The sequence below is a fragment of the Mobula hypostoma genome, chromosome 10 (genome assembly GCF_963921235.1).
Source record: "Mobula hypostoma chromosome 10, sMobHyp1.1, whole genome shotgun sequence".
NCBI lineage: Eukaryota > Metazoa > Chordata > Chondrichthyes > Myliobatiformes > Myliobatidae > Mobula > Mobula hypostoma.
The window spans coordinates 40,180,173-40,203,087 of record NC_086106.1 but is presented as its reverse complement, the minus strand read 5'-3'; the positions used below and the strand labels follow the sequence as shown (position 1 = coordinate 40,203,087).

At 44.3% G+C, this 22,915-nt stretch overlaps 1 protein-coding gene across 1 annotated transcript in view; it reads left to right on the top strand.

The window, feature by feature from the left end:
• tbcb (tubulin folding cofactor B) overlaps positions 1 to 22,915 on the top strand; it is a 34,599-nt gene that overhangs the window by 7,502 nt on the left and 4,182 nt on the right. Inside the window, exon 2 of the mRNA XM_063060375.1 lies at positions 10,964 to 11,107. Coding sequence (XP_062916445.1) covers positions 10,964 to 11,107 — 144 coding nt within the window. The remainder of the gene's footprint in view (positions 1 to 10,963; positions 11,108 to 22,915) is intronic.

Here is a 22,915-nt window from a genome sequence, read left to right as displayed (position 1 = left end):
AGACAGCGAGTGGGAATAAAAAGATCTCTTAGTGGTGTTCTGCAGGGGTCAGTGTTAGAATCACTTCTTTTTATGCTGTGTATCAATGATTTAGATGGTGGAATAGATGGCTTTGTTGCCAGGTTTGCAGGTGATACAAAGATTAGTGGAGGGTCAAGTAGTGTTGAGGAAACAGGCTACAAAAGGATTTAGATTAGGAGAATGGGCAAGAGAGTGGCAAATAAAATGCAGTGTTGGAAAATGCATGTTCATGTACTTTGGTAGAAGAAATAAATGTGCAGGCGATTTTCTAAACGGGGAGAAAATCCAAAAATCTGAGATGGAAAGGGAAGCAACACACACAAGATGATGGTGGAACGCAGCAGGCCAGACAGCATCCATAGGAAGAAGCACAGTTGATGTTTCAGGCCGAGACCCTTTGTCAGGATGTAGAGTCTGTGGCGAGGAACGCAAATGCAGTGTTCGCATTCATTTCAAGAGTCCTAGAATAGAAAAGCAGGGATGTGATGCTAGGGCTTTATAAGGCACCTTGAGTATTGTGAACAGTTTTGGGCTCCTCATCAAAGAAAAGATGTGCTGCCATTGGAGAGGGTTCAGAGGAGGTTCACAAGGATGATTCTGGGAATGAAAGGGTGATTGTACGAGGAATGTTTGATAGCTCTGCGTCTGTACTCGCTGGAATTTAAAAGGATGAGAGGGGAATCTCATTGAATCCTTTCGAATGTTGAAAGGCCTAGACAGAGTAGACGTGGAGAGGATGTTTCCCACGGTGGGGGAGTCTAAGACAAGAAGTCATAGCCTCAGGGTAGAGGGGTGTCAATTTAAAACTGAGATGTGGAGAAATTTCTTTAGTCAGAGGGTGGTGAATTTCTGGAATTTGTTACCACAGGCAGCTGTGGAGGCCAGGTCGTTGGTGTACTAAGGCAGAGCTTGATAGATTATTGATTGGACACGACATCAAAGGTTACGGGGAGAAGGCTAGAGAGTGGTTGAGGAGAGGAAAAAAAGATCAGCCATGATTGAATGGCAGAGCAGACTTGATGGGCCAAATAACCTAATTCTGATCTTATGTACAACTTCCAAGATAAATAGAACAGATGACATTTGACCATTAGGTGTTCATGGTTGGGGAACATGAGTCCGATAAGACCATCACATCGGAGTGCCAGTGAGTGTTTATCACGCCTTTCCTTTTGCCTTTACTGAATCAGCAGTTCGGTCCATTTTGTAAATTAAGAGGCCTTTGAATTTTGATGGCTATATTTGGCGTGCCCAGGGAAAGCCACGTTTCAGTCAAACGTACAATGGAACAGACCCTCAGTTTTCTTCATTAAAGCAGTCTTGCCCTTGGGTCCTCATTCTTTTTCTCTCGCAACTGCACATTTGCCAGCAAGATGTTGTGTAGAGGAGGCCTCAACTCTGCATTTCAGCCCGACTTGGAGTGTTATCTCTTCCCCACCTTGCTTTCAGCCATGGCGATGAGCCTTCAACCTCCTAAATATGCTGCTTGGTCTGCCAGGTCCTCTCATTCGTGAGATCTAAAGATCATTCAGTTGATTTAAAAATGCATTGCTTACAGGGAAGTTGCATGTGGAAGATTGCAGTGAGAGTAGATCAAAAAAGGTATATTTAAAAGAATTTTTGGAACAATTTTCTGTAGCCCACAGAATGTCGCCAATGACCACTGGCACCATTTTGTAACTGGGTGATGATGCATTTTGTAGACAAATTTTCAAATAGATCGGTATTTAGAGTTGGATACTCAACCAGCCACAGTATGGTAGAATCCATAAGGGAGTGGATGTGTTATGTTTGGAATTTTGTCAATGAAGGCCTTTTGGTAAACTCCCACAGGAATTACCAAAAGAGGATAATGTGTAAAATTATATCACATTAGATGGTGATATTTTGTACATGGTTTCTGGATTGGTTGACAGATAAGAAATAGAAATTGTTTTTGGAGTGACAGGCAGTGGCTAATTGGTGATCATACAGATTATTGTTTGGGGCCGCAGCTCTTCACAATATATATCAATGATTTGGTTTGCTGATCACAAGAAATTGTGTGTTTGTGCGGAAGATACAAAGAAGCTTCAAATTGACTTGCCCAAGTTGAACAGGTAAGAAGTACTTGGCATATGCAGTATAGTATGTACAAAATGTGAAGTTATCCATTCTAGCAAAAAAACAAAAGGCAGATTATTATTTAGTGATTAAATTAGGAAGTATTCTTGCACCAAATGGACCCGCATGTCACTTAAAGCAAAAATGTACTGTGGGTTTGTAAAGGCAAAAGATATCTTGACATCCATTACAAGATCTTTTGAGTACAAGAATCAGAATGTCTTGCTAACACTTTAAAGCTTTGGTGAGACCACGCGTGGAGTATTGTACTGTTTTGCTCTCAGTAGCTAAAATCGCTATTGTGCATAGAAGGAATGTATTGAAGACTGATTCCTGGGATGCCAAGAATGCCATTTGAGAAGAGATTAATTAACTAGGGCTACATTTACTACAATTTAGGAGAATAAGGAAGATTTCATATAAACACAAAGAAGATTGTAACATTGTACATATGTGTGGAGGCATTAGTAATGATCTTTCCAGAATCAATTGAATCTGGCATGGTTCTGGAGGATTGGAAAATTGCAAATGCCACTCCACCCTTCAAGGGAAGAAGCAGAAGATGGGCCAGTGGTTGGGAAAATGTTGGAGTTGATTATGAAGGATGTGATTTCAGGGTACTTGGAGGCTCAAGATAAAATAGGCCAAACTCAGCATGATTTCCTGAAGGGAAAATCTTTCCTGACAAATCTGTTGAAATTCTTTGTGGAAATGACAAGCAGAATAGACAAAGGTGAATCGGTGGACGTTGTGCACATGGATCAGAGACACAGCCTCAGAATAGAGTGACATCCATTTAGAATGGAGATGAGGAATTTCTTTCCGCAGAAAGTAGTGTATCTGTGGATTTCGTTGCCGCAGGTGGATGTGGAGGCCAAATCATTGTGTATATGTAAGGCAGAGGTCGATAAATTAGTCAGGGCATGAGGGGATACGGTGAGAAGGCAGGAGATTAAGGCTGTGGGAAATGGGTCAGCCATGATGAAATAGCAGAGCATACTCAATGGGCCAAATGGCGGGAGGAGAGAGAGTAGTGCGCTGCGTGTGCGCAGCCCTCCTGTGAAAAATGATATCGTATCCATTAAATAGGGGCCGTGGACAATTCTGATTTGATGGAGACAGACGTGAAAGCACAGTGGAACATCTGGAGAAATTTCTGAAACGCCAGTTCGCTGCTGTTGTTATTGCGCGGTCGGGAATCTTCTGGAGGGAAGGCCTCAAAATCCCCGGCTTTGCCTGCTGTTTGCAACCGAGATTGAAGCCGAATCATTCAGACAGAGATGGTGCTCAGTACTCAGTGTCAGAGAGCTGATCAGAGGCTCGAAGTTTTCGGATAACTCGGAGTCGGACTGTGGTCAGGCATGGCAGGGAGAGTTTTTCTTCCTTCTCCCATCCACGTGAGATGTGGGACATTTGAGAGACTTTGAAGTTTTCACTGTGCTCATGGACTTCTTCATCAAGTTATGGTATTGTTGCACTGTTGTAACTATATTATAATTATGTGGTTTTGTTGGTTTTTTTCAGTCTTGGTCTGTCCTGTGTTTTTGTGATATCACACCGGAGGAAATATTGTATCATTTCCTAATGCATGCATTACTAAATGACAATGAAAGGGGACTGCGTGTCTTCATAATCTAAGAAAAAAAAATTGTGATCCTATATCTTATAGTTCAATAGGCTAAGTTTAGAACAAAGAAATATCAGGTCATGTCATAAAATACTTGAGAATGAAGCCAGGATGATAAAAGTGAAGCAGACTCATGATGAAATGGCCTGAAAATGTACTCCTAATTTTGAGTTTCTTTCGCTAGGAAGGCTCAAGCTAAATGACCATCTCTGTTCCCATCATGCAAAGTGAGAGACACGAATAAAACGGGTATTTTTCCAATCAGTATCAATATTGAGTTAAGATGCTTTTTTTTAATTGATATCTCAGGAGAAATTCGGATATTTCCTTCTTAACAGCTTCATTCAATCATTGAAGCACCAATATGGGGAACAAAGCACTGTCCTAGGCCGCCTTAAATAGCATATACCTGGCACTACTATAAAGGAGGAACAAAAGATGTTTCTGGTGATGTGATTGAGCTGTTGTGCTCTGAAAGTGTTAATGGACAATTTGGAGTGATGTATCACTTTAGAAAATCATTTATAGTTGGTATGATTTGGTGTTAATTTTAAACCTCTCTAGCCATAGTGATTGGGAACTCAAAAAAACAAGACATGGGTATGCTGGTGTCTGACAGGGATCTGCATTGGGGCATAGATTTCATTTTCTCTATAATGTTGCTTGGATTTTTGAATAGACCTTTAATGGATGTTACAGAGGGATTTTTTTATGTCAACAAAAGTTCCTCAATTTTTGAAAAGTGGTTAATGGTTTTTGACTTTAAGATATTTATGTTTTTTATTGAGAAAAACTTGAGTTGTTAAGTGAAAGGACAGAATTGGAAAATGAATTTTAATAAAGACAAATAAGAGTTCCTCCCATGTGAACAAAATGGATTGAATTCCTTCTCCTATCAGATTCCTTCTTCACTAGCTATTTACATCGAAAACCTACAGCACAATACAGGCCCTTTGGCCCACAAAATTACCCATAGCCCTCTGTTTTTCTGTGCTCCATGTACCTGTCAAGGAGTCTCTTAAAAGACACTATCGTATCTGCCTTCACCACCATTTCCGGCAGCCCATTCCACACACTCACCATACTCTGCGTACAAAAACCAACAACAAACAAACTTGCCCCTGACATCTCTGTACCTACTTCCAAGCACCTTAAAACTGTGCCCTCTTGTGCTAGCCATTCCAGCCCTGGGAAAAAGCCTCTGACTATCCACAGGATCAATGCCTCTCATCATCTTATTCACCTTTATCAGGTCACCTCTCATCCTCCATTGCTCCAAGGAAAAAAGGCCGAGTTCATTCAACCTGTTCTCATAAGGCATGCTCCCCAATCCAGGCAACATCCTTGTAAATCTCTTCTGCACCCTTTCTATGTTTTCCACATCCTACCTGTAGTGAGGCAACCAGAACTGAGCACAGTACTCCAAGTGGGGTCTGACCAGGAATATTACCTCTCGGCACCTAAATTCAATCCCATGATTGATAAAAGCCAATGCACCGTATGCTTTCTTAACCACAGAGTCAACCTGTGCAGCAGATTTGAGTGTCCTGTGCTCTAATCCTCCACACTGCCAAAAGTCTTACCATTAATACTATACTGTATTCTGCCATCATATTTGACCTACCAAAATGAACCACCTCACACTCATCTGCCAGTTCTTAGCCCAGTTGCATCCTGTTAGTCTCCCGTTGTAACCTCTGACAGCCCTCCACTTACCTTTCTCACTACTTCCCAGCTTCTTACTTGTTCCCCCTCCCCTACCCACCTAGTTCAACCTATCAGTTAGCTTATATTCCTTCCCCCGCCTTCTTATCTGGCATCTTTCCTTTTCCTTTTCAGTCCTGATAAAGGGTCTCGGCCCAAAACGTTAACTGTTTATTCATTTCCATTAAAGCTGTTTGACCTGTTAAGTTTCACCATCATTTGAGTGTGGTGCTTTGAATAAGAAATGATTGTCTAGATTTGTTGCTCTAAACTCTATAATTTGCCTTGTAAGTTGTAAAATACAGGTTTCCCCCGCCATCCAAAGGTAGAGCATTCCTATGAAACGGTTTGTAAGCTGAAATGTTGTAAAGTGAATAAGCAATTACCATTTATTAATATGGGAAAAATTTTTGAGCATTTCCAGACCCAAAAAATAACCTACAAAAACATGCCAAGTAACACATAAAACCTAAAATAACAGTAACATATAGTAAAAGCAGGAATGATATGATAAATACACAGCCTATATAAAGTAGAAATACTTTTCTGCAACCATTGAAGCACTGTCTAGTGCAGCAAAAATCTCACGCATGCGCTCCCGGCAGAAGCACTCTCGGCGGAAACACTGTGGGCGCAGGCGCTCTCAGCAGAAACACTCTCTCCGGTAACCTTTAAGCTATGAGGCTGCCAAATCATACCAAATAACAAATCATACTAAATAACACAAAGTTACACAGCCTATTTAAAGTAGAATTAATGTATGTACAGTGTAGTTTCACTTATGGGAATCGAGATGGTGTGTTATGCTGAGTCGTCGGAGATTGGGGTGGTGGGAGGTAGAGGAGACTGGGGTGTCATCTCATTGTTGTCTGTTTCCATTAGGGCAGGCAGGTCATCTTCTATGCCTGCCTGCCTCGATGTCGAAAGTCAAGGTTTGTCGTCTGCTGTGGCTGATTGGCAAGGCTTGAAAAAAGACAGTATGCTTGACTGCTTAGCCGCGCGCATTTTTCTATCATACAGTTCTTTGTAAGCACTCAAAACATCCTGCAAACCTGCCCTAAACCTACATACCCCTTCAAAATTAAAGTCATACTTTTCTGCAATCATTGCAGCGTTGACAATCGCAGCGAAAATCTCACGCAATTGCTTCATGTTCAGTTCCTGGACGACTTTGCTACTGCGTTCGGTTTCGATTGTTATCACAAAATAATCTGCAGATGCTGGGGTCAAAGCAACACTCGCAACACGCTGGAGGAACTCAGCAGGTCGGGCAGCATCCGTAGAAAAGATCGGTCGACGTTTCGGGCCGGAACCCTTCGTCAGGACTGTAGGGGGAAGGGGCAGAGGCCCTATGAAGAAGGTGGGGGGAGGATGGGAAGAAGAAGGCTGGTAGGTTCCAGGTGAAGAGCCAGTAAGGGGAAAGATAAAGGGGTGGGGGAAGGGAGGCAGGGAGGTGATAGGCAGGAAAAGTGAAGAAGGAATAGGGGAAAACAGTGGGTAGTAGAAGGAGGCGGAACCAAGAGAGAGGAGGTAGGCAGCTGGGGGAGGGGGCAGAGTGACATAGGGATAGGGGAAGGGAGGGGGAGGGAATTGCTGGAAGTTGGAGAATTCTATGTTTATACCAAGGGGCTGGAGACTACCTAGACGGTATATGAGGTGTTGCTCCTCCAACCTGAGTTTAGCCTCATGGCAGTAGAGGAGGCCATGTATGGACATATCTGGGAGTTTAGTGGCTGAGGATGGAAGGTCACCAGAGTTGATAAGGGCGGTGATGGTACGGGAGACAATTCCCCTCCATTACCTCCATTCCCCATGAAGTCCTCAAAGCCCTCCGCTACTTTCTGGATAATAGACCTCACCAGTTCCCCACCACCACTACCCTCCTCCGGTTGGCGGAACTGGTTCTCGCACTCAATAACTTCTCTTTTGGCTCTTACCACTTTCTTCAGACCAAGGGTGTAGCTATGGGAACTCGCATGGGCCCTAGCTATGCCTGCCTCTTGGTTGGTTATGTGGAACAGTCTGTGCTCCAAACCTATTCTGGTACTGCTCTCCAACTTTTCCTTCGGTACATTGACGACTACATTAGTGCTGCTTCCTGCACCCATGCTGAGCTTGTCAATTTCATTGACTTTACTTCAAACTTCCACCCAGCTCTCAAATTCACTTGGTCTATCTCGGACACTTCTATCCCCTTTCTCGATCTCTCGGTCTCCATCTCTGGAGACAGACTGTCCACTGACATCTTCTACAAGCCCACTGACTCTCATAACTACCTCAACCATACCTCTTCCCACCCCGCCACATGCAGAAATGCCACTCCCTATTCCCAGTTCCTCTGTCTCCGCCGCATCTGAGGATGAGGCTTTCCATTCCAGGACATCTCAAATGTCCTCTTTCTTTAAGGATTGTGGTTTCCCTTCTGCTGTCATCAATGATGCCCTCACCCGCATCTCTTCCCTTTCCCGCACTTCGGCTGTCACCCCATCCTCCCGCCACCACAACAGGGACAGAGTTCCCCTTGTCCTCACCTACCACCCCACCAGCCTCCGGATCCAACACATTATCCTCCGCAACTTCCACCACCTTTAACAGGACCCCACCACTAAGCGCATCTTTCCCTCTCCACCTTCCGTAGGGATCGGTCCCTCCGCGACTCCCTTGTCTACACGTCCATCCCCACGGATCTCCCACCTGGCACTTATCCCTGTAAGCGCAAGTGCTACACCTGTCCTTACACCTCCTCTCTTGCCACCATTCAGGGCCCCAAACAGTACTTCCAAGTGAGGCAACACTTCACTTGTGAGTCTGTGGGGGTCATCTATTGCATCCGGTGCTCCCGGTGCGGCCTCCTCTACATCGGTGAAACCCGACGCAGATTGGGGGACCGCTTCGTCGAGCACCTCCGCTCTGTCCGCCAAAATAGAAAGGGTCTCCCTGCAGCCACCCACTTCAACTCTGCTTCCCACTCCCATTCAGATATGTCCATACATGGCCTCCTCTACTGCCATGATGAGGCTAAACTCAGGTTGGAGGAGTACCACCTCATATACCGTCTAGGTAGTCTCCAGCCCCTTGGTATGAACATAGAATTCTCCAACTTCCGGTAATTCCCTCCCTTCCCTTATCCCTATGTCAGTCTGCCCCCTCCCCCAGCTGCCTACCTCCTCCCTCTTGGTTCCGCCTCCTACTACCCATTGTGTTTTCCCCTATTCTTTCTTCACCTTTCCTGCCTATCACCTCCCTGCTTCCCCTCCCCCACCCCTTTATCTTTCCCCTTACTGGCTGTTCACCTGGGATCTACCAGCCGCCTTCTTCCCACCCTCCCCCACCTTCTTTATAGGGCTTCTGCCCCTTCCCCCTACAGTCCTGACGAAGGGTTCCGGCCCAAAACGTCGACCGATCTTTTCCACGGATGCTGCCCGACCTGCTGAGTTCCTCCAGCGTGTTGTGCGTGTTGCTTCGATTGTTATCCTTTCTTCTTGCAATTGCATCAGCTCTTCATCTGTCAGTTCTTGGTCATGGGATGCCGAAACCTCTTCAACATCATCTTTGTCAACTTACACAAACCCAACCTCCTTAGCCAAGCTCACTATTGCCGTATTTATTGTTGATGGTTCAAAGCCTTTTAAATCGTTCACTGCTTCAGGACATAGTTTCCTCCAAACGCCATTTCTCATCGAGACTTGTTAGCCTATCAAGAGCATCTCCAATGTTGGCGATTGCCAATTTTATATTGTAGTCTTTCCAGATCTCTCACAAAGATGCTTCAGAGTTGCCCTCTCTGTCAATAGCACTTACAATGAAACGCATCACATTTTGTGTATAGTAAGCCTTAATTGTGGCTATTAGGCCTTGGTGGCATGGCTGCAGCAACGATGTCGTATTCGGCAGTAAGAACACAACACGAATGTTACTGCCATACTCGGTAACACCGGGTGGATGAGCAGCACAATTATCGACAATCACAAGACACCTATTATTGAGGTTATTTTCTCTACAGTATTTTTCAACAAAGGGACTAACATATCCACTCGTACTCAGAAAAAGGCACTTGGGTATTCCAACCACTTGGATGTGAACGGAACACAACGGGAAGTGTTTTCTTATCAACGCCTTTAAGTGCCCTCGGATTTTCTGAATGGTACACTAGTAGAGGCTTAGTGGTGTTAATAATAGGCATTAGGGTAAATCTGTCCTTCGATGCCTTATGTTCCTTAGCCTGCTTCTTTCAAAATAAATGTCTTACTCGGCAATTTTTTCCAATAAATTGCAGTTTCGTCACAGTTAAACACTTATACAAATAACCACCTTCTGTAACTATGTTCTTCAGTTCTGCTGGGAACTTTTCGGCAGCTTCAGTATCAGCCGAAGCACTCCCTCCAGTAAACATTAAACTATGAAGCTGCCCTCGCCTCAGAAACCGATCAAACCACCCATGACTACCTTTAAATTCCACTTTCGCAACACTTCCATCACCATCGGCTAGTGCTTTCTGTTTCAGCTTATTAAAAAGGCTGACTGATTTCTCCTTAAGTATAAGATAACTTAACGGAACACCACGCTTTGTACACCCATCAATCCACTCAAGCAATAGACTTTCCATTTTATCTATTACTGGATGCCGACTAAGAGAGACCACTTTGCTATGAGCAGAACCAACAGTAACATCGGCAGCTTTCAAGATCCTTTCTGTCTGCATATAAATAGTGCGAATGGTGGACGCAGGCAAGTTCAATGCACGGACAATGTCCTTACTTCGTTCACCACGATCAAAACGCTTAGTTATGTCCAGTTTTACGCTAATCGTAACACCCTTACGAGCTCTTTTAGGCTTTTCCAGTACCTTCGAACTCATCTTGCTAACAGATGCACAAAATAAATCGAGATAAAGCACATGTTTAAGCAGTGGCGGCTAGAATGCAGTTCCGGGGGAGGAGCTTGGCTGCTCGGACGCGTGCTGCCTTTTTCATAACCGTGAAAACACCTTCTGTTAGTGAAAACAGGTAACTAGTGTAGGTCTTTCGTAACAACGAGGTGTCGTAAAACGAACGTTCGAAAAGTGGGGGACACACCTGTATATCTTCCCTGTTATCTTTAGGAAAGGTTAAACAGTCGATGTGTCAGGCTGAGGCCCTTCAGGACTTTTGTGTGCTTGCTTTGCAGATTTTCTCGTGTTTGTGTCTCCTCTGTTATCTTGGCTAGTTCATGACCTTTCTGTTTCTTGCTGTTAAATGAAGACGAAACGAGTGTAGGCTGACAGTTGAAATGGGATGCCGCACATGTAGTCACATATTTAGAAAGCATAAAGCTGTCAAGAAGTTGCATTGAGGAGATTTGAGTGAAATTGGTTCAACAGGTGAAAACTTATTGCTATTATTCTACAGGAAGAAAATATACCAATTTTAAATTTAAAAATTGAAGACTGTAGCTTTGCCCACACTGTTTAAATTCTAGGTAAAGATTGATGTGCTTACTTTCTATTATTTTTGATCACTTTTATAATAGTGTAAACTAGAACTGATTGTGGGCTCGCCTGCCTCGTCCATGGAGCTGGAGTTATTCAATGCAGATGACAAATTCATTGGCTTGATGGACAAAGATGATGCATTGCTTGGATCATATCCTGTAGATGATCGCTGCCGGATACATGTGAGTACAATGAAATTATTTCATAAAGTTCCATGAACGTAGCTCATCCAACTGTTTAGATTGTAATTTGAATTTACTTTTTTTCTAAGTGTCTTCATCATTTTACGCCATGTCTTATTACATGGGCAATCATGGTCTATGATCATGATTGTTCTTGGCAAATTTTTCTACAGAGGTGGTTTGCCATTGCCTTCTTCTGAGTAGTGTCTTTATACGATGAGTGACCCCAGCCAATATCAATAATCTTCAGAGATTGTCTGCCTGGCGTCAGTTCATCACATAACCAGGACTTGTGATGTGCACCACCTGCTCCCGTAGCTTCTCGTGACCCTGATCGGGGACCTAAGCAGGTGCTACACCTTGCCCAAGGGTGACCTGCAGGCTAGCAGAGGAAGGGAGCACCTTGCACATCCTTAAATAGGTACATATCTTCAGCTTGCCACCCACGTTTCTAACAAAATTATTAACCTCAGTGCTTATTAATGTTATACTTGTTTTTATATTTTAAAATGACCTTAGATACGTTCTAATGTAGCTGTAACTCTCAGGTTCTGTCGGCTGCATAAGTGTAGGGAAGGCTATCTCTGGGTGAGATTGAGATGCGATGCGAGTTCACCCCGACCCCGCCCCCCCCCAGCCATTTGTATGGATGCTGCGTGATGTGTGACCCTGTTTTCAGTACCATGAAATAACAGACAGTACACCGCACATAATTAAACAACTTAGCTTTGTAATTCTTAATTTGACTGCAGGGTTAGTGAAGAAAAAGCAAAAAATTAAAGAAAAGGGAACAGTTTAATGTGCACAAGTTGGAGCTCACCGTTACCCCTTTACCGATCTTCCATCAATCTCCCGGCCTTCATTGGATCATGGTTCCACTCTGGCGTCTTCTCTCTTCATCTCCTGCCAAACAAAAGACCCAGATCATCCTGGTGTCAGGCACACGGCACGAAAACATCCTCCCATCATTGGATGGCTCACATTACAAAGCACCGGTTATCTCTAACCATAACCCAAACACAGCTTCTACAGAAAAACCATTACATTAGCAGTGAAACCTTTCCCAGGCTGCCCCCCCCCCCACCAAATTTAGTCATGCCTCATGACATTGAGATAATTTGCCAATCCTTCATACAAAGCACCAAGTCCAACCCAGGTGTAAAAGGTAATGACATAGCTCCCCAGGGCAATAGGTCCTCCCCTTCATCCCTTACAGGGTCCTGCTGAAACCCAGTCTGTCCACAGATAGCCCTCCTTGATTTCACCTGACTCGGTATGAGGAGGGTTGGGAATCTCTTCCTCAATCAGTGGGGAGTTAGCAAAAGGCAGCATATACCACACCCCAATTTCCTCATCCTCTGAGAGAGTATCCCATTCAGGGGCGGGGGCCTATCTAATCTTTCCTGCCGTTGGTCCACCAATCGCACCGTGACGCAGCGGAGTCCTCTTACTAAGTATAGGCTCCAGGTTGGGCTCTGGGTCAACCCGCACCCCTTGTCCCAGAGGGAGAAGGTGGTTCCGATGGAGATTCTTGACAGGCCCATTCCCATCCTCTGGCTTCACCCAGAAACCTGGTATGTTTGACATCTGACTCTCCACTACATGGGGCATAGCCGCCCAGCGGTCAGCCAACTTATGCTTCCCAGGTAGCCCTAAATTCCTTGTGAGGACTCGGTCTTCCGGCACGAGTTGGGAAAAATCTAAACTTTTGATCATACCTCCTCTTATTTCCTTGATTCTACTTGGCAGCTACTACTTCTGCTAATTTATCAGCCTTTTTCAGCTCCCTTCTCATATCAGACACATACTTTGGATACCTGTAAGTTTTCAATGGTAGGTCTTCCTCGCCAGTCCCAAAACAAAGATTGATGGGCAACCTCACCTTGCGCCCAAACATAAGGTATTATGGTGAGTACCCGGTAGCTTCATTTTGTGTACAGTTGTAGCAGTGGACCAAATGTCCAATATGTTGGTTCCACTTCTTGTTCTTGCTGATTTCTAGGGTTCCAAGCATGTCTAGCAAGGTCCAATTAAACCTCTCGGACTGGGGATCCCCTTGTCCTTGATAAGGCATAGTCCTCGACTTTTCGACTCCAAGCATGCCTGGTAACTGATGTATGAGCCTACTCTCAAAATCCCGTCCCTGATCACTATGTATCCATCCACCTGGGGAGGCCATCACGTGACAGTGATGGTAAGAATTGGAGGAGATGGCAGTGCAATGCATGGCTGAGGAGTTGGTGCAGGGAGCAGGGTTTTAGATTTTTGGTTCATTGGGATCTCTTCTAGGGAAGGTGGGACCTGTACAGATTGGGTGGGTTGCACCTGAACTCAGTGGGGAACAATATCCTTGCAGGTAGGTTTGCTAGCATGGTTCGGGAGGGTTTAAACTAATTTGCAAGGGGGATGGGACCCGGAGCGATAGAGCAGTGAAAGAAGTGCATGGAGTAAAGCCAGATCTAACATATAGAGAGGCTTTGAGGAAAGAGAAGCAGAATAAACGGTGTAAAGGTAGTAAGGTAGAAGGGCTGAAGTGTGTGTACCTCAATGCAAGAAGCATCAGGAACAAAAGTGATGAACTGAGAGCTTGGATACATACATGGAATTATGATGTAGTGGCCATTACAGAGACTTGGCTGGCACCAGGGCAGGAATGGATTCTCAATATTCCTGGATTTCAGTGCTTTAGAAGGGATAGAGAGAGGGGGAAAAAGGGGAGGAGGAGTGGCATTACTGGTCAGAGATACTATTACAGCTACAGAAAGGGTGGGTAATGTAGCAGGATCCTCTTTTGAGTCAGTGTGGGTGGAAGTGAGGAACAGGAAGGGAGCAGTTACTCTATTGGAAGTATTCTATAGGCCCCCTGGTAGCAGCAGAGATACAGAGGAGCAGATTGGGAGGCAGATTTTGGAAAGGTGCAAAAATAACAGGGTTGTTATCAAGGGTGACTTTAACTTCCCTAATATTGATTGGCACCTGATTAGTTCCAAGGGTTTAGATGGGGCAGAGTTTGTTAAGTGTGTCCAGGATGGATTCCTGTCACAGTATGTGGACAGGCCGACTTGGGGGAATGCCATACTAGATTTAGTACTAGGTAATGAACCGGGTCAGCTCACAGACCTCTCAGTGGGTGAGCATCTGGGGGACAGTGACCACCGCTCCCTGGCCTTTAGCATTATGATGGAAAAGGATAGAATCAGAGGGACAGGAAAATTTTTAATTGGGGAAGGGCAAATTATGAGGCTATAAGGCTAGAACTTGCGGGTGTGAATTGGGATGATGTTGTTGCAGGGAAATGTATGGACATGTGGTCGATGTTTAGAGATCTTTTGCAGGATATTGGGGATAAATTTGTTCTGGTGAGGAAGATAAAGAATGGTATGGTGAAGGAACCATGGGTGACAAGTGAGGTGGAAAATCTAGTCAGGTGAAAGAAGGCAGCATACATGAGGTTTAGGAAGCAAGGATCAGATGGGTCTATTGAGGAATATAGGGAAGCAAGAAAGGAGCTTAAGAAGGGGCTGAGAAGAGCAAGAAGGGGGCATGAGAAGGCCTTGGCGAGTAGGGTAAAGGAAAACCCCAAGGCATTCTTCACAGTTCTTCAATGTGAAGAACAAAAGGATGACAGGAGTGAAGGTAGGACCGATTAGAGATAAAGGTGGGAAGATGTGTCTGGAGGCTGTGGAAGTGAGCGAGGTCCTCAGTGAATACTTTGGTATTCACCAGTGAGAGGGAACTTGATGGTGAGGACAATATGAGTGAGGTTGATGTTCTGGAGCATGTTGATATTAAGGGAGAGGAAGGGTTGGAGTTGTTAAAGTACATTACGATGGATAAGTCCCCAGGGCCTGACGGAGTATTCCCCAGGCTGCTCCACGAGGCGAGGGAAGAGATTGCGGAGCCTCTGGCTAGGATCTTTCTTTCCTCGTTGTCCACGGGAATGGTACCGGAGGATTGGAGGGAGGTGAATGTTGTCCCCTGTTCAAAAAAGATAGTAGGGATAGTCCGGGTAATTATAGACCAGTGAGCTTTACGTCTGTGGTGGGAATGCTGTTGGAAAAGATTCTTGGAGATAGGATCTGTGGGCATTTAGAGAATCATGGTCTGATCAGGGACAGTCAGCATGGCTTTGTGAAGAGCAGATCGTGTCTAACAAGCCTGATAGCGTTCTTTGAGGAGGTGACCAGGCATATAGATGAGGGTCGTGCAGTGGATGTGATCTATATGGATTTTAGTAAGGCATTTGACAAGGTTCCACGTGGTAGGCTTATTCAGAAAGTCAGAAGGCATGGGATCCAGGGAAGTTTGGCCAGGTGGATTCAGAATTGGCTTGCCTGCAGAAGTCAGAGGGTCGTGGTAGAGGGAGTACATTCAGATTGGGGAATTGTGACTAGTGGTGTCCCACAAGGATCTGTTCTGGGACCTCTACTTTTCGTGATTTTTATTGACGACCTGGATGTCGGGGTAGAAGGGTGGGTTGGCAAGTTTGCAGATGACACAAAGGTTGGTGGTGGTGTAGATAGTATATAGGATTGTCGAAGATTGCAGAGAGACATTGATAGGATGCAGAAGTGGGCTGAGAAGTGGCAGATGGAGTTCAACCCGGAGAAGTGTGAGATGGTGCACTTTGGAAGGACAAACTCCAAGGCAGAGTACAAAGTAAATGTCAGGATACTTGGTAGTGTGGCGGAGCAGAGGGATCTGGGGCTACATGTCCACAGATCCCTGAAAATTGCCTCACAGATGGATAGGGTAGTTAGAAAGCTTATGGGGTGTTAGCTTTCATAAGTCGAAGGATAGAGTTTAAGAGTCGCGATGTAATGATGCATCTCTATAAAACTCTGGTTAGGCCACACTTGGAGTACTGTGTCCAGTTCTGGTCACCTCACTATAGGAAGGATGTGGAAGCATTGGAAAGGGTACAGAGGAGATTTACCAGGATGCTGCCTGGTTTGGAGAGTATGCATTATGATCAGAGATTAAGGGAGTTAGGGCTTTACTGTTTGGAGAGAAGGAGGATGAGAGGAGACATGATAGAGGTGTACAAGATAAGAGGAATAGCCAGCACCTCTTCCCCAGGGTACCATTGCTCAATACAAGAGGACATGGCTTTAAGGTAAGGGGTGGGAAGTTTAAAGGGGATATGAAAGGAAGGTTTTTTTTTCTCAGAGAGTGGTTGGTGCGTGGAATGCACTGCCTGAGTCAGTGGTGGAGGCAGATACACTAGTGAAGTTTAAGAGATTACTAGACAGGTATATGGAGGAATTTAAGGTGGGGGGGGTTATATGGGAGGCAGGGTTTGAGGGTCAGCACAACATTGTGGGCCGAAGGGCTTGTACTGTGCTGCACTATTCTATATTCTATGTCATAATAAATGAAATACTTCTCCCATAACACTTTGGCCATCGTGGATGCCCTCTGATCCTCGGTAGGGAAAGCTTGCGCATATCTGGTGTGATCCGTGATGACTAAGACATTCGCCATGTTGCAGGCATCTGCCTTTATTGACGGGAAATCCATACACACCAGGTCAAGGGGCCCCGCACTCTGCAAGTGGGACAATAGAGCGGCCCTCGTAGGCAGCACCTTCCTCCGTATGCCTCAAATGCACAAAATTACAGTGTTCTTCAACCTCTGGCTTCATTTGGTGCCAGTAAAACCGACCTCTGAGCAATCCATAGGTCTTTTCAACCCCCAAATGTCCAGAATCATCATAAAGTGACTTCAACACAATCCTCTGATATTTCTTAGGCTGAGAATGCCGAGGCCGGTCTGGAGGCGACGTGACCCGATACAGCATCTGGTTCCTCAACTCCAATCTGGGCCATTCTCTCAGTAATGGAGGCACCGCAGTGTGTTTCATCTTCTCTGCTTGGGCCACGTCTCCCTTTTCGACCACTGCCCAAATGGGTCATCTCGCTGAGCAGCTGCCACTTCCCCAGGACTCAATTCCAGCAACTGGTTTGTTTTCAGAGTAGTGTGGTTACAGTAAACTTGTGGAATGGCGTCATCAGAAGCTCCCAATTGATCTACTTGATCCTGCCCTTGCCTTCCCTCTGCCTTCACCGTGATGGCAAACTGGCACATGGCTTTCACTCCCGGGGCAGGAAAGCTCTCCCACTCTTCGCCCTTCATGCACACATCAGGACGAAGCATCAGCATCAATATTCCTACTTCCTGGCCGGTACTTCAGGCTGAGATCATAGGCAGACAATGCTGCCAACCACCGATGGCCTGTGGCATCCAATTTTGCTGAGGTCAGCATATAAGCTAGAGGATTGTTGTCCGTCGTCACCTCAGTTATAACAGTACATAAAAGTCGAATTAACAATTCATCAAGAGTACGAACATGTACCCCACTCAACACGCACGCATTCGTTACCATTAACCCCGTGGATTCACACCACCGCTTGACCCCGGCAGCATCCATACCCACGTATCATAATTATTTTACTAGACAATAGCTTAGCACAGACTTAAACACACAATGCTCAGGGCAATCACACAGCATCCAACGAAATCGATCCTGGATGAGCCCCCACAATTGTAACCCTCAGGTTCTGTTGGGCTGCGTAAGTCTAGGGAAGACAATCTCAGGTCCTGCCAAACGGGTGAGATTGTGATGCAAGTCCACCCTGAAAACCCCGTTTGTATGGATGCTGCGTGATGTGTTACCCTGTTACAAATTGGGGGTATGGAGGGAAGGCTGGGTTCTGAGTTGGATGATCAGCCATGATCATAATAAATGGCGGTGCAGGCTCGAAGGGCCGAATGGCCTACTCCTGCACCTATTTTCTATGTTTCTAAATCAGTACCATGAAATAACAGACTGTACACTACATACAATTAAATGATTTGGCTTTATAATTCTTAATTTGACTAAAGGATTCGAGAAGAAAAAGCAAAAAATAAGAAAAGGGCCCATTTTAATGTAACATCTAATGGGCACAAATTGGAGCTCATGGTTTCCCCTTTACCAATCCTCCTTCGATCTCCCCGGCCTTCTTCGGATCATGGTTCCGCTCCGGCGTCTTCTCTCCATCTCCCAGTGAACAAAAGACCCAGATCATCCTGGTGTCAGGCACACGGCACGAAAACACCTCCCATCATTGGACGGCTCACATTGCAAAGCACTGTTATCTCTAACCATAACCCAAACACTGCTTCTACAGAAAAACCATTACATTAGCAGTGAAACCTTTCCCAGGATGTTACATATCCTATATGCAACACATCAGTGGTTCATCTTTTTGGATCTGGCCTGTGTTTGTTTGCATTCTCAGTACTACTTGATCAGGAAGCTTGAAAACAAGTCAAACAACAGGAATTTTGCGGATGCTGGAAATTCAAGCAACACACATCAAAGTTGCTGGTGAACGCAGCAGGCCAGGCAGCATCTCTAGGAAGAGGTACAGTCGACGTTTCAGGCCAAGACCCTAGTCCTGACGAAGGGTCTCAGCCTGAAACGTCAACTGTACCTCTTCCTAGAGATGCTGCCTGGCCTGCTGCGTTCACCAGCAACTTTGTGTTGCTTGAAAACAACTCAACTGTCTTCTGCAAGAGATTACTGAATAGTACTTGTTGCAGTTTGCAAAATTTAGAAAGCTTTGTAAAACTTGAGTAACACAAGACTTTCAATGTGTCAATGTATAGTTTTTTTTACTACCTGTGACTATGTGGATTTGTACTTGGTGATCTGGTTTCCTCCCACATCCCAAAAACGTATGACTGGAAAATTAGACTGGAAAAAAGTTACAAAAGGATTGAAGGGAAGTTTCTGGTTGGCAGTCGGTGACTAGTGGTGTTCCATGGGGGTCGGTGTTGGGACCACTTCTTTTCACATTATGTATCAATGAAGGAAGACAAAGATAGGTGGAGGGGTAGGTAGTGTTGAGGAAGCAGGGTGTTTGCAGAGGAATGAATGCATGTACTATTTTCTAAATGGAGAAAAAAATTCGTGCAGTATTTCCAAAAGGTTAGCTTGCAGGTTGAGTCAGTGGTAAGGAAGGCAAATGCAATGTTAGCATTCATTTTGAGAGGACTAGAATACAAAAGCAGGGATGTAATGCTTTGGTCAGATCGCACCTGGAATATTATGAGCAGTTTTGGGTTCCTTATCTTAAAAAAAAAATGTCCTGGCATTGGACAGGGTTCAAAGGAGATTCACATAAATTATTCCAGGATTGAAAGGCTTATCATATGAGGACCATTTGATGGCTCTGGAACTTTAATCACTGGGATTCAGAAGAATTGGCGGGGGGCCTCATTGAAACCTATTGAGAGGCCTAGGTAAAGTGGATATGGACAGGATGTTTCCTATAATGGGGGAGTCTAGGTCCAGAGGGCACAGCCTCCAAATAGAGGAACATCCATTTGAGGCAACATCCAGAGATGAGGAAATGTTTCTTTAGCCAAAGCGTGGTGAATCTGTGGAATACATTGCCATAGACAGCTGTGGAGGCCAAGTTATTGAGTATATTTAAAGCAGAGTTTGACAGGTTCTTGGTTAATCAGGGCATCGAAGGTTACAGGGAGAATGGGCAAGGGCCACGGACCCTTCAGTTAATGGTAGGGGTCCATGGCATAATGAAAGATCGGGAACCCTGGGATGTTCACTTGTTGACACTGGCAAATAGATTCTGCTATTTGTCTGTAAATTGATCTCATTCTGTCCCAATTACTATACCCTATTCCTTTATTTCTGCTTCATTGTAATTATCTGAGATAGATGTTAACAATTACTTATCAGCTGCTAACAATATGTGATTCCCTCTTGAGTTGGGACCTGATGCCTTAAGAAATGATTGGTATCCTTTTGGATATTAAGGGAAACAATGATTATTGTATCAAATCAGGAGAATGCCATCGAGGTGACAACTTTTGCTATGAACTTACTGAATATTTCCTTCTGCCTCTTGTTCCTATTAATTTATTTTGGGTAGTTTTACTTCCACAGTCTCCTGCTCTGACATACAAAAAGAAAAAATAGAAACAGTTATCCCATTTAGCCCAGCAAACAGTCTGCTGGGTCAACACACAATACTAGGGCAAGTCAGCAAAGTCAAGATGTGAAAGGTTAACGATCCAGGCTGCACTTATGGAGAGAAAGGGACAGTTGAACATTTCAGGTCTTGACTTTGCTGAGTTACTCCAGCATTTTATATGCTGCTCCAGATTCCAGTATCCAATCTAATGGTAGCATAGTGGGTAGTGCGACGCTATTACAGTCGAGGCATCGGAGTTCAGTTCCAGTATCCTCTGTCAGAAAGTTTGTACATCCTTCCTGTGAGTACGTGGGCTTCCTCGGTGGGTACCCGGCAGAGCTGTGTGTTGGGCTGGAAGGACCTGTTCTGCACTCTGTATCTAAATAAAACTGTATCATCTGTGTGAGGAAAACATCTGTCTACACTCTGAAGTTCTTCTGACGGTGCTACTTTCCGGCACTGACCCCATGTCCTGTGATTCTCATAATATTTAAAAATGTAGTAATAGTTCTGGTGATTTAGCCAGCTTAGGTAGAGAATTCTTAACAATTAAATGTCCTCTGAGTAAAGAAAGTTCTAATTTTTAATGGTTGGTAAATTAGTTTATTATTTTACAGATCAATTAATTTACAACAGTGCAATGGGGTAGTACAAAGGAAAGCAACAGACTTCAGAATAAAGAATTACAGTACAGCATGCAGTGCATTTAGACAGTAATTGTGGGTCACAATATGCATTCGTTTCATTTTCACTTCCAGCCTTTTAAGACCATAAGACATAGGAGCAGAATTAGGCTATTCAGCCCATCGATTCTGCTCCACCATTCCATCATGGCTGATCCCAGATCCCACGCAACTCCATACACTTGCCTTCTCGCCATATCAAACTATCAACTTCTGCTGTAAATATACCCACGGACTTGGCCTCCACCTCAGTCTGTGGCAGAGCATTCCACAGCTTCACTATTCTCTAGCTGAAAAAAATTCCTCCTTACCTCTGTTCTAAAAGGTCGCCACTCAATTTTGAGGCTGTGTCCTCTAGTTCTGGATACCTCCCCCCCCACACCATAGCATATATCCTTTCCATATCCATCTTATCTAGTCCTTTCAACATTTAGTAAGTTTCAATGAAATCACCTGCCCCCCCCCCCCCCGGGGCACACATTCTTCTAAATTCCAGGGAGTACAGGCCTAAAGCTGCCAAATCCTCGTATGTTAACCCTTTCATTCCCAGAATTATCCTCGTGAACCTCCTCTGGACTCTCTCCAATCCTTTCTGAGATGTAGGGCCCAAAACTGATGACAAAACTCCAAGTGCAGCCTGATTAGTGTCTTGTAAAGCCTCAGCATTATCTCCTTGCCTTTATATTCTATTCCCCTTGAAATAAATGCCAACATTGCATTTGCCTTCTTTACCACAGACTCAACCTGTAAATTAACCTTCTGGGAGTCTTGCACAAGGAATCCTCAGTCCCTCTGCACCTCTGATGTTTGAACCTTCTCCCCATTTAGATAATAGTCTGCACTATTGTTCCTTTTACCAAAATGTATTATTGTACATTTCCCAACACTATTCCATCTGTCACTTTTTTGCCCATTCTCCAAATTTGTTAAGTCTTACTACAATCACGTTGCTTCCTCAGCACTACCTACCCCTCCACCTATCTATCCGCAAACTTTGCCACAAAGCCATCAATTCCATTATCCAAATCATTAATAAATAATATTGAAAAGTAGTGGACCCAATACTGACCCCTGAGGAACACCACTGGTCACTGGCAGCCATCTAGAAAAGGCCCCATTTATTCCCACCAGCTGCTTTCTGTCTGTCAGAGGTAGATTAAGGTTAAGTCCATGTTATCATACTAAGGAAACATTCAATAGTCTTAGTAGGGTAGAAGCTGTGTCAGCCTGTTGGTGGGTGCTTTCAGACTTTTGTATCTGCCCAATAGAGAGGGTAGAAGAGAAGATGCCTGGCCTGCTTCTTTTGAGGCTGCGATCCCTGCCTTTTGACAACTTGTCTAAACATCAATTGCACTTGTACCTGGTCAACCCTATTTTTTGAAAAAAGGTTCCTTTCATCTCTTGCTTTGCTAACTAATTTCTGGTGTAGACCTGTCTGCTTAATCTCTCCTTGTAAACAAACGTTGCAAACCAGACTCCCTCTATCATAATTAATAGTCTCTCTAGTTAAAAAAGGGTTGAGATTTTCAAAGACTTGTGTAACAGGAGATACAATAAATCTTGTAGGTTATGCTGGAATATTTATTTCTGGGAATAGTAAGGAACTAAATCAGAAGCTAATTCTTCTACTCCTCATAAAGATTGAGTACATCAATCACAAGCTATGCTTGTTTTGACAGACTTCAGCAAGCTAAAACTCATAAGTCATTCCACATTGGCCATTGTTTCCAGATGCAGCAACATGGATGCCCAAGCAACTTGTTTTCCCGTTTTTAAATAGCTTGTTTATTTCATACTTATTCCCAAATGTGTGTGCTAAATGCTACTAGTTTTCATTGACCCATATTTGAAAGAGTTCTCATGTGTTCACTCCATGTTGTTGCAACAAATGAAATATTTACTCTGTGACAAATTAAATAAAATTCTTGTAGCAGAGATTCCTTTATGAGACCTGCAAAATCCTTCCTTGGCCAGGGAAATCAGACATGTTTCCAATGTTCAAGATGTGATCTCAGCAGAATGTTTTTTTGCATTTAAATTGCTTTTTTTAATATCACAACTTTTGGAGTTGGATAAAATTATTATGCTGAAGTGGATTCTTTTGGGCTGTCAAAAGCAGGAATTCACTGAGGTTAAATGTT